The sequence below is a fragment of the Panthera leo genome, chromosome B3 (assembly GCF_018350215.1).
Source record: "Panthera leo isolate Ple1 chromosome B3, P.leo_Ple1_pat1.1, whole genome shotgun sequence".
Lineage (NCBI taxonomy): Eukaryota > Metazoa > Chordata > Mammalia > Carnivora > Felidae > Panthera > Panthera leo.
In genome coordinates, this window is record NC_056684.1 from 4991633 (window position 1) to 5008187 (window position 16555).

At 46.1% G+C, this 16555-nt stretch overlaps 1 protein-coding gene across 1 annotated transcript in view; it reads left to right on the top strand.

Annotated features, from left to right (window-relative positions):
• The window catches only part of IQGAP1 (IQ motif containing GTPase activating protein 1), a 101158-nt gene extending 85529 nt beyond the window's left edge, over positions 1 to 15629 (top strand). Inside the window, exons 31-38 of the mRNA XM_042940928.1 lie at positions 664 to 766; positions 1746 to 1881; positions 2282 to 2369; positions 4834 to 5046; positions 6009 to 6175; positions 7693 to 7815; positions 11289 to 11397; positions 13321 to 15629. Of these exons, the coding sequence (XP_042796862.1) occupies positions 664 to 766; positions 1746 to 1881; positions 2282 to 2369; positions 4834 to 5046; positions 6009 to 6175; positions 7693 to 7815; positions 11289 to 11397; positions 13321 to 13434 (1053 nt within the window). The 3' untranslated portion in view covers positions 13435 to 15629. The remainder of the gene's footprint in view (positions 1 to 663; positions 767 to 1745; positions 1882 to 2281; positions 2370 to 4833; positions 5047 to 6008; positions 6176 to 7692; positions 7816 to 11288; positions 11398 to 13320) is intronic.
• The last annotated feature ends 926 nt before the right edge of the window (positions 15630 to 16555 follow it).

The window sequence follows — 16555 nt, forward strand, 5'->3', positions numbered from 1 at the left end:
CTGGCCCTCTGTGTTATTTTTCTAACATCTAAAATACCCACTTTTTCCTCCGCGTCCCTTAGGTGCTCCTTTTATTCCCCCCAGATTTGTATAATTCATTCCTTTCCCCATTGAGGGTATATAGAACAGGAGATGAGGAAATACATAAAATGTAAAGGCAATTTCAGGTGATATCCCTGGGGCGTCCCCGAGGGTGATAGCGTCTTGAAGGCTTTGCTTGAGTGTCCGTGAGATGGTGACGACATTGCTCTGGTGCGCTTTTCTCTGAATTAAGAGATACTGTCTACTGGACACATTAAGAGGGTGAATGGGAGCCACTTGCCCTGGCTGTACGGTACATTGATGCCTTTGGATATTAAAGTCGATGGGGTTTGTTACTGTCTTCCTGTGCAGGGTACATTTAAGTCCCTTCTATCCACAAGGTTAAGAGAGTGCCAGTATTTCCTTTCCATGCATTGTCCATAAGTCATTCAGCAGAGGCCCGTGTGATGCTTTATATGTTATAGTTTACTTGGGTTAGTTTGCCGAGGATTGGCCTGTCAGTTCTTTGAACGTGGGAGCTTTGTTATCTGACCCCTTGTGTGCTGTTTGGCATTGTTGGTGAGGCTGAGGGCCGAGGGGCTGATGCTGTAAATGGACTTGACTCCTGGCTGTTCCACGCAGCTCCTGTTAGACCATCAGGACGCCATTGCTCCGGAGCACAACGACCCGATCCACGAGCTGCTGGATGACCTGGGCGAGGTGCCCACCATCGAGTCCCTGATAGGTAAAGCTCTGACCTAACTGCCCAGAAGGTGACAGGGAGGGTGACGGAGGGGTGCTGTAATTGCCACCTCGTCCGTTTCTGTACTGTTCCTGCTCCGAATGTACATTCGGGAAGAAAACAGATACGATCGATCCCTGTCTTTGAGGAACTGAAGTCTAGTGGAAGAGAGAGTTTTAAATACATATTATACACGTAATCCTATAATTAGAAGTCCTATAAAGGAAATGAGCAGAATATTTTGAGAGGGAATTACCATATTATAATTACTGAAATGAGGGGCGCCTGGGTGGCTCAGTCGGTTAAGCCTCTGATTTTGGCTCAGGTCGTGACCTCGTGGTTTGCGGGTTCAGGCCCCGCATCGGGCCCTGTGCTGACGGCTCAGAGCCTGGAGGCTGTTTCGGATTCTGTGTCTCCCTCTCTCTGCCCCTCCCCCCTCACTCTCTGTCTCTCTCTCCTTCAAAAATAAATAAACATCAAAAAAAGGTTTTTTTTTGTTTTTTTTTTTGTTTTTTTTTTAACGTTTATTTATTTTTGGGACAGAGAGAGACAGAGCATGAATGGGGAAGGGGGAGAGAGAGAGGGAGACACAGAATTGGAAGCAGGCTCCAGGCTCTGAGCCATCAGCTCAGAGCCCGACGCGGGGCTCGAACTCACGAACCGCGAGATCGTGACCTGAGCCGAAGTCGGACGCTCAACCGACTGAGCCACCCAGGCGCCCCAAAAAAAAAAGTTTTTTTAAAAAATAATTACTGAAACGATTTGTCAAATATTTATGAAATTATTTTATTAGGGATCCTTTGCTTTTATCATTTGGCATACATTTCCTTTTATTTTTCAAAGGTATCCTTGCCACAGTGTACGTGTTGGCTTATTCAAGTATCTTCTTAGACCCACATTCTCTTTTCTTTGTATTCATGTCTCCTCTCCACTATCTCCTCCTTTGTTATACTGATCCTCTCTACTCCTCCCAAAACCACAGGAGAGAGCGCTGGCAATTTAAATGACCCCAATAAGGAGGTGCTGGCCAAGACAGAAGTGTCTCTTACGCTGACCAACAAGTTTGATGTGCCTGGGGATGAGAATGCAGAAATGGACGCTCGGACTATCCTGCTGAAGTGAGTATTGGAAGTGGGAAGAATGAGGTAAATCTAGTGCGGTGATCCCCTGACCTTGCCCTGGTGAACATGTCCACTTGCTCATACCGGAAACCATCGTCTTGGCCTTTTAAGCCTGTCGTAATTCTGGTCGCCTTATCTATTATACATGGCACAGGACTTACCTGCCTCATTTCCTCAGTAGTAAGACGCTGAAGTGAAATTTATACCTTTGAAATCCTGACCCTGGTACCCACGCCGTCGTTGTCACGTAGATAAGCCTGAGGCCTCGGGTGCCTTGTGTTCACAGCGGCCCAGCGGGACCTCTCTGAGGTGGTGCGTGTGCTGCCGCTACTCAGGGCCATTCGAGAGGAAGTAGGACATTTGGTGACGTTTCAACCCTTCCCCCATCTCCTTTCAGCACCAAACGTTTAATTGTGGACGTCATCCGGTTCCAGCCAGGAGAGACCTTGACTGAAATCCTAGAAACCCCAGCCACCGCCGAACAGGTAAAACTTAGGGGTTTCACATACGACGACAAGGCACACGGATGCTCCCGTGACGAGTGCGTGCTAGGGTTGAGGAGGGGGGGAGCCGGGGGCTGGCAACGTGGGGCTGGACTGGAGGGCGGTGGTGGTGTGGGCCTGCTCAGAAAGTCGTTGGCTCCTAAACTGGCACGCAGGTGCTCTGAGGGCAGAAGGCTCGTGGCATGTATGTGCGGCCTTGTGTGTGGCTTTGTGTTTTAATTTAACTGAGGCTGAGTCAGTGAGTCTGCCTAGTAATCAAGTGAATATTACATCCTTAGAATTTTGTTAAGTGCCTTAGTAGATAAAAGTACAGAATGTGGTTCTTAAACTCAGTGAACTCATGATCTACTTGGGGAAATGTGGTGTATATACCTGAAATAATTAGAAAACTATTAAAAATTGACTGTGCTGTTGGCTATAAAAATGCCAGAAATTGAGGAAAGTGGCCAGTGAGGAGCAAGCCGTGAGGAAGAAGTGGAACTGGAGCCACACTTGGGAGGCGTGGATAGGATCTGGGTGTGCACGTAAGAGGAGAGGCATCTTGGGCCAGGGAGTCCACACAAACAGAGGCACGACGTGACCTGATGGACAGGATGGGACCAGACCGACTTATCTAGAATGCAGGTGTGGGTGAGGGTGAGTGGTGAGGAGTAAGACATGAGAACAAACTGTGTAGAGCCCGTGTTTGTCACTGGAGAGACACGGAGTAGAGAGCTTTTGTCACTCTGGGACCATTTGATACTGATCACTTAGGCAGTGCTAGCCAAGCAAACAGGACTTGAGTAATCTAGGTCCGGGATGGACTCCCAGGCCCACGTGGTTGGGGGGGGGGGGGGGGGGGGGCGGATGGCTCGGCATCGGGAGGGGATGATGGGGCACTTCGTGTTTAAGACCCCTCTTTTGTGTTTGTAAGATGCGACAGGTCAAGCCATTTGTTTCAAATTTTGAGCATATGAATTCTTTCCGATAAACGACAGTTTACTCAGAAGCCCAAATATAAAGTAGGAAAAATTGGAGCTACTCAGTACCAGGAATAGGGCTGGGGCCCTTGGACCCTACCCTCTGGGGCTCTGGGTTCCTGCGGGAATCCCTTAAGGCTGCACATAGGACTGTTTGAAAACCATTGTTTTAATGAAGTCTCAGCTTTTCGATGCTGTGATTGATTACTGACTAGCTGTGTGTGAGGGGCGATAAAGAATCATAACCAACACCTTCACCTTGTTTAACCTGGAAGGAAGTTTCGAGTAGGGAAGGTGGAACCAGCCTTCAGTGAGAACCTACTGGTAGTTTGGTGGTTTCACCTGGGTTCTTTCATTTGCTCCTCCCACTGTCCCTGTGAGGTGAGTCTTTTCATCCTTATCTTACAGAAGAGGCTAAGACCCTTGAGGTCACATAACTTGTCCAAGATTGTCTGCTTGTGGTGGCGGAACCAGTTTGGATCAGGTTCTTACGCCAGGGTTTATGTTCTTCACGTTGTGTGATGCGGGGTGGTCTTGACATTAGCAAAAAAGGGCATACCTGGAGAGGGGATCGCTCCAGTTTGGGAGGAATTACAAGCCATTCCAAATGTGAGCATCCTGGCACAAACAGTTCAAGATGCAGCACCAGAACCTTAGCCACAAAGATGTGGGATCCGTAGCATAGGGACGATCACTCGAGTATTGAGAGTGAACAGTCACAGAGAAACTACCAGGGGTCGCTTAGAGGTACCAAACTTGTGCCCGGGGCAAGGAGAGAATGTGGAGGGTACAAGCAAGGTGATAGCTAAGAAAAGGCACTGGATTCGGAGGAGGGGTGGCGGATTGGCCATGAGGGCAGAGCTGTAGAGCCACACTGCAAGGAGCTAGAGAAGGAGGAAGACACCAAAAGAACGGGCCAGCAGCGTGAGCCATGTCAGGCAGGGACGTAATGGGCAAACGCTGAATGTCGACTGGGAAAGAAGAATCATCGGAAGGACTGCTCCAGATACTGGCATTCGTAGCACGCTTGAAAGCAAAAGGGAGCCTTCAACCTGATCCAGCCTGAACGAGGTGGCAAAAAGAGTCGGCAAGAATTTACCAAACGCTGGTGTTGCATGGGTGTGTTTTTAACATTCACCAATGAATGAAGCTGTGTTTCAAGTCAAATTCAATGGCTCCCATGTCTCAAAATGTGATAGGAAAAAAACGAGGGATCTTGTAGCCACTTGGAGCCCAGTCTCCTAACCATATGTGAGAATCCGGGGAAGAAGCGCTCCGAGACCGTGTGACTTCATCGACGCGATCTCTTCTAGGTGTGCTCTGTGCAGGTTCTCTGTCAGTTGTCAGAGGGCAAGTTTGTTCCCTCCGTTTCCAGAATGGAGTTTCAGGGCTATGTAAATTCAGGTGTGGATACGCCGTATAAATTCAGGTTTGGGATTAGTGTGGTAAACATGCCAGCAACTTCTTTTTCTTCTCTGTATCTGTAGGAAGCAGAACATCAGAGGGCCATGCAGAGACGCGCTATTCGTGATGCCAAGACTCCTGACAAGATGAAAAAGTCACAATTTGTAAAGGAAGACAGCAACCTCACTCTTCAGGAGAAGAAGGAGAAGATCCAGTCAGGTTTGAAGAAGCTAACGGAGCTTGGGACGGTGGACCCGAAGAACAGATATCAGGAGCTGATCAACGACATTGCCAGGGTACTGCTTGTGGGGGCAGTGATGGGCTGGCCGTGGACAAAGCTGTCTCCGGAGCTTGTGAAGAGACAGCAGCTGTTCAGATGACAACATGCCTTCAGGGCACAGGCAGATTAGTGTCCTCTCCGCTGGGGAATTGGTTCTGAGTTTCCCAACATGAGGACCTTGCTGTCCTTTGATGATTTACTCCGTGGCCTAAATCAAAAGGGAGAAGGCCCTAATTAGAGCTGCCTGTGTGTTAATTTGTCTTTGGCCTTAAAGAATTCCTCCAGATCTTTTTAATGATTACTATGAAATATAAATTCACATCACGTTGGTCATGCAATTCTTGATTTGTGTGAATCTTCACAAGTAAGGGGCTCTGGTGTAGGCTGAGAGCGTAGGTGTTTGCTGCTGGTAGAAATACCATGCACATCGGGGAGCTTGATCATTGACACAGTAAAATTATCTTTTCTTCCCTCTCCTGCCAACATACTTAAGAGGTTTAAGTCAGCTTCTCAGGTAAATTCTAAGAATGTGGAAGTCTGTAAAAGTAACACATCTCCCAGGCGCCTGGGTGGCTCAGTCGGTAAAGTGTCCAACTCTTGATTTCACCTCAGGTCATGATCTCGCAGTTCATGAGTTCGAGCCTCGCATTGGGCTCTGTGCTAACAGTGAGGAGTCTGGTTAGGATTTTCTCTTTCCCTCTCGCTCTCTGCCCCTCCCCTGCTCATACACACATGAACATTCTCTCCCTCTCTCTCTCAAAATAAATAAACTTAAAAAAAAAAAAGTAACACATTTCCGTACCTCTAGGTACGGGAGAAAAAAGTTGACGGGATCTGAATTTCTTTACTAAATTTTGAACTTCAGTTGCTTCCTGTTAAAGCGTGGTCATGCAAAGTGGGGTTAAGCACTAGTGTGGATGACTCAAGAAGCATATGATACTGATCATTATTGTCCTAACTTTAACAACTGTGTCTTAGGATATTCGGAACCAGCGGAGGTATCGACAGAGGAGGAAGGCCGAGCTGGTGAAATTACAGCAAACATACGCTGCCCTGAACTCGAAGGCCACTTTCTATGGAGAGCAGGTGGATTACTACAAAAGCTATATCAAAACCTGCTTGGATAACTTGGCCAGCAAGGGCAAGTGAGTATGTTTTGTAAAGAATCAACGTCAGTGGGGAAGGAAGGAGAGGCAGCTCGAGTGACCTTGGAAGTTTTTACTTTAAAACACGCTGGGTCTATTTATTGCTCTCATTCTTTTATCTTGTTTCTAATTGTTGGCATGATTTCCTAGATCCATTTGTTGTTGTGTGATGTAAATAAGTAACGCAGGGGGTATTTCAAGGATGCTTACTTCTAAGCATCCCTTGTTCCAAAATATCTTCGTGGCCCTAGAAATGAAAGAATCATGGAAGGAGTTTAGTTACTGCTCCCCAAACCTGCATGTGCCTTCAGATCACTCAAGGAATATGATGGACATTTCGATCCTCTGGTCTCTCTCTACACCTCTTGGGGACAGGATCCCAGACCCCAGCTTTTTTCCCAGCTGTCAGGGAGGATCTGATGCAGCCTTCCTGGCGCGGCCACAGCCAGCATCCTGCCCATTTTATAGGGAGGGAAACTGAGAACCCAGAGGCGTGAGGTGGTAGTTGCAGGCTCTGTCTGTAGGGTTGGTTTACTTTGTACTTCTCACTCTTCAGTGTAAGAATTTTCAAACCTAAGAAAGGTTGAGCGAACAGAACAATAAACACACACCCTTCCCCCAGATTGACCTGTTTTTAACATTTTGCCACACCAGCCTCCCTTCTCTGGCTTGCTTACTCTTCTCCCTGCCCTCTGGCTGTCTCTTTCTTTCCTTCCCTGGAAGACCTAGGTGAGGCAGGGCTGATGTGCTGGGGTGAAAATCAGACCCACCTGACCCAGCTTGCAAAGCTGGCTCTTGTGACCTTTTGACGTGTCCCCATCGTTCTTCCAGCACTTACTGACTTTCTATTGTACAGTTGTAATTTCTATACGTGTTGTAGTTCCTTCCATAGCAGTTACTCCCTTTTATGCCGGTACCAGCGTTCCTGCCCATTCCTTGAGACCCTTCCTTTGGGAGTCCCAAATCCCTGGTTCTCATCTAGATCTCTATTCTTCCCTCACTTACTTTTGAAAATCCCTTTTATCTTGATTGTCCCGATCAAGAAAAGGTCTTAAGGTCTGTTTCTTTCTCCTTGTTCCCACTCCTCTGTATTTGCTACACTGGTTTAAAGTCTTTATAAAATTACTTATTCTGAGATATGTTTATTTTCTCCCCGCACAGCTGAGGGCCTTACAGGGACTCCTTTGGGGTTCAGTACAGTTCCTTTAGGGTAGCGTTAGAGTGCTTCACACTTGTAGGTACTGAGGTGTTGAGAGGAACCTAGACAGATGACATGGCCTGTCAAATTTACATGGGTTTTCAAATACAGTTAAATTAAAGGCCCAAGCAATTTAGTGATGTTTCCACTGTTTTGCAAAAATATTACTCAGGCTAATCCTAACACTTACTGGCCATTTTAGAATCCGTATGTTACTTAGGCTAGTGTAGGGGAAGTCTGTTTTCTGGCCTCCAATCCATGAATTACCAACAGACTTGTAGTTACTGATAGAAAGTGACGTGATGTGATTTTTTTGCAGGGTCTCCAAGAAGCCTGGGGAAATGAAAGGAAAGAAGAGTAAAAAGATTTCTCTGAAATACACAGCAGCCAGACTCCATGAAAAAGGAGTCCTTCTAGAAATTGAGGACCTGCAAGTGAACCAGTGAGTATTTTTTACTCTGTTCTCTATCTTGATTTTGTCTCTACATTGATCACATCTGATTCCCTTTATTTCTGGATGGTTGTTTTCATATCTTCTATTTACTTATATATCTATTTGGGGGCAGCATTCCCAATGCTCAGAGTTAATTTGTCTGTCATAGAAGGGAAATTGTTGTGGAATATTTGCCCCAAGCCATGTTTGCACCTACTTATGTTAGCCCCATCTTAATTTTTTTGCTCTTTACCTTTTTTCTTTTCTTTTTCTTTTAAATGTTTACTTATTCATTTTGGGAAGGGGGATCCCCAAGCAGGCTCCGCACCGTCAGCACAGAGCCCGACGTGGGGCTGAATCCCATGAACTGTGAGATCATGACCTGAGCCAAAATCAAGAACCCGATGCTTAACCAACAGTTCCCCAGACACCCCAGTTTTTCCTCTTTAAAGCAGGAAAACATTTTGTATTTCTCCTGTGTCTAAACCAAGAATGAATAAGAACAAGAAGAGGAGTTTACTTTATTCCACCTGAGACTAGGAATCAGGGCCTTCCCCTCATTCTCCTTCCTGGGAAGGGCCAGCTTGCTTTGTACAAGGTTCCTGGATCTGGCCTGGCTGTCATTAGCAGGCATTTATGGAGTACCTGTTCAGTCAGCCCTGTGACCGTACATAGCTGAGCTTTCTGATTTTGTGTCTGTTAAAACAATAACAACTTTGTTTAAAAAGAAAAATTTTTCTGATCCTAAGGTAATATGTATTCATTACTGAACTTTGGAAATTGCTAAAGCATAAAGAAAAAGAAAAAAAGCATTTATCATTTCACAAGCCAAAGATAGCCACTGAAGTAATTAGTGTATGTTCTGTGCCTCTGTTCACAGCAGATTATCTAACTTCCCACTTATTTATCTACCTATTATTTTTTTAACATATGTTGTGAAAATAGTCACATATCCAACTTTTTTCTCATTATATTTTGAGAAATTTTCACATTCTTTGAAAGCATCCTTTTTAATGGCCACACAATGTTTCATTATTGTAGTTGAAATTTAACCATTCACCTGTACGACATTTAAGTTACGTTATTACACTAGGGTATGTTTTTCTTTATATGTAAATCTTTGGTTTTACCTCTAATTATTTTTTTATGATGTCTAAAAATGGAATTTCTGGTCAAAGTATTAAAATTATTAAGTTATTATTATAAAAAGTATAAGACCTAAACTTTACCATCGTAACCGTTTTTAAGTGTGTAGTTCAGTAGTGTTAAGTATGTTCACGCTGCTGTACAACAGCTATCCAGAACCTTTCATCTTTAGCAGACTGAGACTATACCCACTGGACAACAGCTCTCCATTTCCCCCTCCCCCAGCCCTGGACGACCACCCTTCTACTCCCTGTTTTCATGTATTCGACGCCTCCAGGCATCTCGTATAAGCCATTGTCTTTTCGTAACTGGCTTGTTTCACTTAGCGCAGTGACCTCATGGCTCATCCATGTTGTGGCGTGTGACAGATTTCTTTTTAAGGCTGAATAAAATTCCACTGTACATATACGCACCGCATTCTGTTTATACGTCCGTCGGGGGACTTGTGGGCTGCTTCCACCTCTTGGCTACTGTGAACGATGCTGCTGTGAACATAGAAGTGTAAACGTCTCTTTGGGATCCTGCTCTCCGTCCTTTTGAATCTATACCCCAAAGCAGGATTGCTGGATCACATGGTAGTTTTAAGTTTTTGAAGAACTGCCGTACGATTTTCCATAGCAGATGAAAAAATTTATATATATATACATGTATGTATATATGTATATCGCCAAAGAATCTGCAGTAGTGTCAGAACTGTATATGGAAGCGCTTAGTTGTCTATTTCTTTGCCATTATTGAATAGTAAAATAATTTTCAATGTTTTTGAATTCAGTAGTTAAAAGATAGTATCTGATTTTATTTTTTAATTTTCTAAAACATTTATTTTTGAGAGAGACAGAGCATGAGTAGGGGAGGGACAGAGAGACAGACAGATGGACAGATTCCAAAGCAGGCTCCAGGCTCTAAGCTGTCACCACATAGCCTGATGCAGGGCTCGAACCCACGAACCATGAGATCATAACCTGAGCCAAAGTCAGACGCTTAACCGACTGAACCACCCAGGTGCCCGATTTTAAGTTTTTAAAGAGAGCTTTTTTTTGAGAGAGAGAGCGAGCGTGTGCACAAGCAGGGGAGAGGCAGAGAGAGAGACAGACAGACACACTCCCAAGCAGCCTCCATGCCTAGCAGAGCCCAACTTGGGGCTGGATCCCACAACCCTGGGATCATGACCTGAGCTGAAATCAAGAGTTGGACGCTCAATTGACTGAGTCACCAGGCGCCCCTAGTACTCATTTTAAAACTTGACATTTCTTAGAGTCTAGTTGAGTGTGTGTGTGTGTGTGTGAATCATGGCTTATTTGTATTTTCTCTGCTTGCTTTTCAGTTGGGGACCTTGGTGTTTTTGAGGTTTTTTTATGTGAGCACTTTATGCACCTTTCAAGTTTGTCTCACATTTATTGTCTTTTCTCTTCTTTTTGTCATTATTTTCTACTGTTCAAATGCCAGCCATTTTTTTGCCTGCCTTCTTTTCAATTTGCTATGATAGGCTTGGAAACCAAATAACAAAGCAAACTGGCTAAAATAAAATTGTTTATCACATGAAGTACCTTTAAGGAATGACCCCAGAGGACCTCCTGTCGAGTAAGATGTGCACGTTCCAGTGTGTGGATTTCATGACCTCTCTTACAGCTTCTCCGTGGCCTGTTTTGCATCATTCATGATTCTCGGCTCTGTTCCTAGTAGACGGGTTTGCTCCATAGTTGAGTTCTAGAAATCTGGGCTGATGTACTTTGATCACCCAGGGAACAACACATTCCCGCCTTCTTCCACTGCCATAACATTTCTGGGCATGTAACATGTTGAGAGTGAGTGACACCTTAAGAATTTTCAGCAGTAGCAGGTGTATCTTTGGCAACACTCGGCTCATTTATATCTGTAGCACCTCCTGTCATGGTTCTTTTTGTCCTGACCCCTTTTTCTTACATACTTCTGGTAATCCTCAAACATGCCTGCATTGATACACACGCCTTTCATCCCTCTCCTTCCAGGCCAGTTTTCTGTTGATTATCCTTTTACCGTTAGATTTCGGCAGTGGCCACAGGGAAGGCCAAGAATTCCTATGACGTCATGCCTTCAGAGGCCATCGTGGCATTCCTCAGTGGTTCCTCTTCTGTGGTGTGCGAGGGCTGCAGGGAGAGATTGCCGGCCTCTCCCCAGGTCTCTGAGCAGGTGGCACATAGAGTAGCAGCCCTGCGCTCCTCCACCCGCAGAAGTACTTGGACCTTTATTCTATACCCCTTTTCACTCTTGAAGATTGTCACTCTCCTTTCTACATTTCATGGAATACTGTTCCCGAGAACGTAAAAATATACCCTTACGATGTTATGTTTCAACAGGTTTAAAAATGTTATCTTTGAAATCAGTCCAACAGAAGAGGTTGGAGACTTTGAGGTGAAAGCCAAGTTCATGGGCGTTCAAATGGAGACGTTTATGCTACATTACCAGGTGGGTGTGCGCCCGGCAGAACCGAGAACTCTGTGGGTGAGGTGGTTGTGCTCTCGTCGAGGCAGGGAACCCGTGTGGGGACGGCCGTGCACTGCAGCACTGAGCTGGGCTCCACACGGGAGGGAAGGAGCCCAGGGGCCCTGTGCTCTGGTGCCCCTGGTCTGTGGTCCCCAGAAAGGTCTGGCGGGTACGTACGTCTCCCAAAAGCTTTTACCTCAAGCTTCTATTTGTGTTGCCACTAAATCCAACTGGTACCTTGACCTTGAACAAAATGCTTAAGTGTTGATAGTAGAAAATTGTAAGCCTACTCAGTAGCTTGAAATCTTTTCTCTCATTTTGACTTGATCCAGGTGCTTACCTGTATTTCTGACAAGGCATGTATAAATTGGATCTTTGTAAACCGAATCCCATTTTAAATTCGGAAAGAACTTTGCAGTGAATCATTTTATCACATAATTTTACCTAATTTTTATGTTGAAGTATCTCCGGTTTTTACGCGTGAGAAAAGCACCAGGCGCCACGAGGCCTCCCGGGCGCCGCCCCGAGTCCCGCAGCTTTTGTGTGTGTCCCGGTCGGTTCCGGCCCCTCCCCTCCTCCCGCCGCCCGCTGCTGCGCTCCGTCGGCCTGGCAGGCGCCATCTCTGCACGCGCTGACCCTGCGTCCGCTCCTTTATTCCCCGTCGTTTACACGAGTGGTGGGGGGGGGGCTTTCACATGTGTTCCCACCTCCAAGCCGCAGCAGCCCCGGACGGTTCCTCCTCCGCCTCCATCGCCCCTAGAGATGCCTCCGTTGACTCGGTCGGCTCTCACCTCCCACCCCCCAAACTGCGAGCTCCCCAACGGCCCGTAGCATATCTTTGTTTCCTTCTCAATGCCGAGAGGCCCTCCGAACACGTTAGCCGAACAGAAGTGCGAGGGTCCTGTGAGGCCCGCGCTCTAGTGCTTACACAAACGAACATCCTGTTGTGCCTTCAGTCTCACCAGACCTGTGCGCGCCTCGGGTAGCGCGTTCACCCGCGCGCATTCACAAAGTATGGAGTGAGTGCTGGGTGCGAGGTGTCACGTCGGGTGGGTGACGCAGCAGGGCCTTCGTTCTCATGGAGCCGCTAGGATTTTTCCAGAAGATGAGTACGTTGATCTTTTGGGCGCTTCCGAGCTCTTCGACTCTTGCTTTCTCATCACCTCTGTTCTGAAGTTTATGGGCAAGACCCCTCAGGTTTCCTAAATTTGCTCTGGACAGAGGAGGGTGCTGGAAAAAGGGGCTTTGCACTCAGATCTGCCTCACTCCGGCCAACTCTGTACTGTGGGCGAATCATTGAGCATCTCTGAGCCTCATCTTTAAACTCAGGATAATCACACCTATAGGATTCTTATCAGGACTTAAAGACATTAACGTGTTTACATGATGATGAGCGCACAGTAGGCACAGTGTACATTTTGCCCTTTTCCAACTCTTGCCTTCAGAATATAAAAGCTTTCTCACGTGAAATAGAAATTAAGACTCTACCATTGAGATGACATTGGTGGCCTTACCTTGTTTTCAATGATTATGTTATCAGAGACTGAAATGCCTTCACCCTCTCCAGGTGACCCATCGCTTAGACAAACTAGAGACATGTTATTGTAACTTTGAAAGAAGTATGTGTGATCAATGAGCCTGCTGCTTTTTCTTTCCATGTTTTGTGCATTTGGATATGAACCGCACGAGTCCTTATCTCCAGTTGTACCAGAAAGTTCTGTTGACCAGTGTGCCCTGTTCCTCGAGCTCTTGGGGTGGTTGTGCAGTGGACAGGCCCGTCGTGGGGCACTTCTTTCTCTCACCATTTCACACCTGTCATTCCTCATTCCTTCTGGATCCCTCCCTGCGCTGTGGCGTTTCTTGTTCCACAGACTTGATTAACTGTCAGAGTGTTTTTCCAAACAGGACCTGCTGCAGCTACAGTACGAGGGCGTTGCGGTCATGAAATTATTTAATAGAGCTAAAGTAAATGTCAACCTCCTGATCTTCCTTCTCAACAAAAAGTTCTACGGGAAGTAACCAGTCGTTGCCGCCAGCCCAGAGGGAGGAAGGGAGAAGCTCCTCACGGCCGCCTTCCTCGGGTCCTTCTTTACTCAGTGGAAGCAGAGGCCAGCCCTCAACAAAGCCTCAACTCGATGCGCTCCCGACACCGCGTTTTTAGCTCTTCCCGCTCTCGTGGGATGCCTGCTGCCCCTTTTTTCATAGTGAAATTGTATTTCAGGCTTAGTCTGACCCTCCTGTTCCTTCATTTTCCTCTGTCACGTAGGAAAGAGTGGAACCCCCGCTAAAATCTCTCTCCATCGCTACGGTCCTCGAGGCTGCATTGCTATATCGTAAGCTTTGGTGTTTGTCTGAATCAGCAACAGGGTTGGTGGGATTTGATTTCTTGTTATTTGGAAGCGGGAGCATCAGCGCTGGTGATACACATGCTTATAAGGCACACAAGTAAGATGTCAGGGCATCTAGAATTAGTAGGTTGTCGTTTAATGGTGAAGTTCCTTTACATTTATTTCCATCCCCGACAGTCACGTGGAAGGACACAGGGGCTCACTGGTCCTCCTGTTGTTGTCCTGTGTGTGCAAGAGCTAACAAAAGTCACTGTTCTGTGTTGCACGTTTCTAGCAAAGAGGAGATACGGTTTTTAAATGTCACCATTAAATTGGAGCAGTGCTGTTGGCATAGCTCTCTCATCGGTGGATGGGACACTCCCGCTGATAAAACCCAGCTCTCTAGGCAAATTCACAGTGCTCTGCGGTGCCCGCTCGACTCTGTTGGTGCACAGAGGTGGGCTCCGTTCTGGAAGGCATCCGTTCTGTCCCTATGGCCAAGGGATGGGCGAGCCCTAGCGTAGAATGTAATTGTCTTCAAAACTGTTTTCTATCTTGAGTGCCTTATTAAAGTGTAGATTTATTTCTTAAAATTGTGGGTGATAGGAATTTTGAAGATTTATATAATGCTTTAAAAGCCTTTAGAATACTGTAAGAGAAGGGTTTTTTTAAAAATTGGCTTATCTGTATATCTGAACTCTTAAAACTTATAGCTAAAACACTAGGATTTATCTACAGGGTTGCAGGGAGATAATCCTGCTTTAGACAGACTGAGTCAAAAACAAAACCAACCAACTGATGTTAACTGGGTATTAACATCTTCTTCCCATTTCTTTCTCTTGTCCTGCTGCCCACACTGTGCCTTTATTTTAAGAGCTCCCGTTTTCTGGGTTTAGTCAGAAATAATTCAATTCTAAACATTGAATTTAGGAAGCTTTTGTTATCAGATAAAATGTCATATACTTGAAGCAACAACAACAACAAATTGTTTATCCGGGAAAATATACTAGAAATCATGCTACTACACCTCCATTTACCCCAATGTTTTGGTTCAGTATTCTTCGATCATAAAACATAAAGTTTAACAAAATAAACTTACATGAAAAAATTTACTGCTGTATATTGAAAGCCAATAAACTGTTTCGTTAATAACAAATTATGTGATGTGTCCCTGTTACAAATGGAAACGTTGGAGATGTGTTTTTCACGGGAGACTGTTTACCTGGTCAGGCCCACCGTTGTGCAAATCTAAGTCGTCCGAGTCTCCGCACACTGCAGGCCGGGGAGAGGTGCCGTGGCCGGAGACTCCACACCAGCCTGACCTTGTTTTCTACTGTATTCTGGAAGATCAGTTTTTAGGAGACCTTCTCCTCAGATCACAAGCAGATACTATTACAAGTAACGTCACCTCAAAAACTGGGACCAAAGTTGTCAAGTCTTTTACCTTAAGAGGATGCCCATCCCAAATGTTTGTTGGGCCTCAAAGGCCACGTGCATGACAGACCGCGAGCAAAGTTTACAACTCCCGTGATGAAATATGATGTGTCAACTATTCGTAAGGATTACAGGGCCCTTGATGCAACTTCTAATGCAAAATGGCACAAAATGCACTTGCAGATTTTGCTGGTGGCTGTGTAGAATTACGGTTACAACAGCATCGAGAGTGCCCCGGCTGAACTCAAGTCAGGCTCTGAAACCTTGTAGCTCTTCCTACTTCTACTTATTAGCTGTGGCGCTCTCTGTCCCGTCCCTCCTCCTCCCACCTTGTCTTCCACCGGCTGTCGTGACATTTATCATGAATTTACTTCCAACGATTTGGACTGCCCATCAGATTGCTGCACACAATTGCCTTTGTATCTCTGTATGAAATAAAAGGTCATTTGTTCATGTTTGTGTTTATTTTTCTCAGTTTCATTGTTAGTAGTTCCTGTTCAACACTGTTGACTAGAGCAAGATGTAATGATTGAAAACCACCACGGTCTCTCTGGGGGAGCCAACCCAGGTTATCTATCAGATATCTTTCAGAATTATCTGAAAGTGGTGTTTAACATGGGAGTTGAGCCTTTTTTTAAGTAATAACTGCTTACAGTGGCCTGGACCTGAGGAGATCTGGGGGCGGGGAGAACACACAGTGTACCGCCTCTGATTGGCTGACTCTCAGAATCACTGGAGCCTTTGCCACTATCCTGTGAACCCCGCACACCGGGTGTGGGTACTCAGTCACAGGAGACCCCTCAGGGGCCTTCTCTGCTCCATCTGAGTGCCAGAGGGGACTGGGGGAAGTCGCGTCCGGACAAAGTAAATAGCAAAAGGGGAAACAAGAAGTGGCTTCCTTTTAGGTAAAGCCCCAGGGGACAGCCTCACTTAAAAATGCAAATATGTGTATACGCATCCTGTTGTGTTTATAAACTGTGGCCAGACTCTATTGGGAAATTAGGGACTAGGAAAGAAGAGGAAAAACAGAATCATTCTCCAGTAAACCAGTGAAAAATGGGAGATGATGGCGTGAGGGGGATGGTGATGCCAGAGCAGGGCTCCCCAGCCAGCAGCCTCCGGGGGCGCCCCTGAGCCTCCACCGTCTCAGCCTCTGTCCTTGAAACAACTTCGGCTCTACTGTCCTCCTGCAAAGAAGCCAAGAGAGCTAGGTGCTTATCAAGACATAAGATGTTAAATAAGGAAACCACACAAAGGGAAATAGTAGGAAGGGAAGCGGGTACCCCAAGCGACACAGGTAGACGGCGCATGTCCCCGGAGGCCTCTGCAAACCCACGAAGAATTTGGCACAGCTGCATCCCTCTGCAAATTTCAAACTT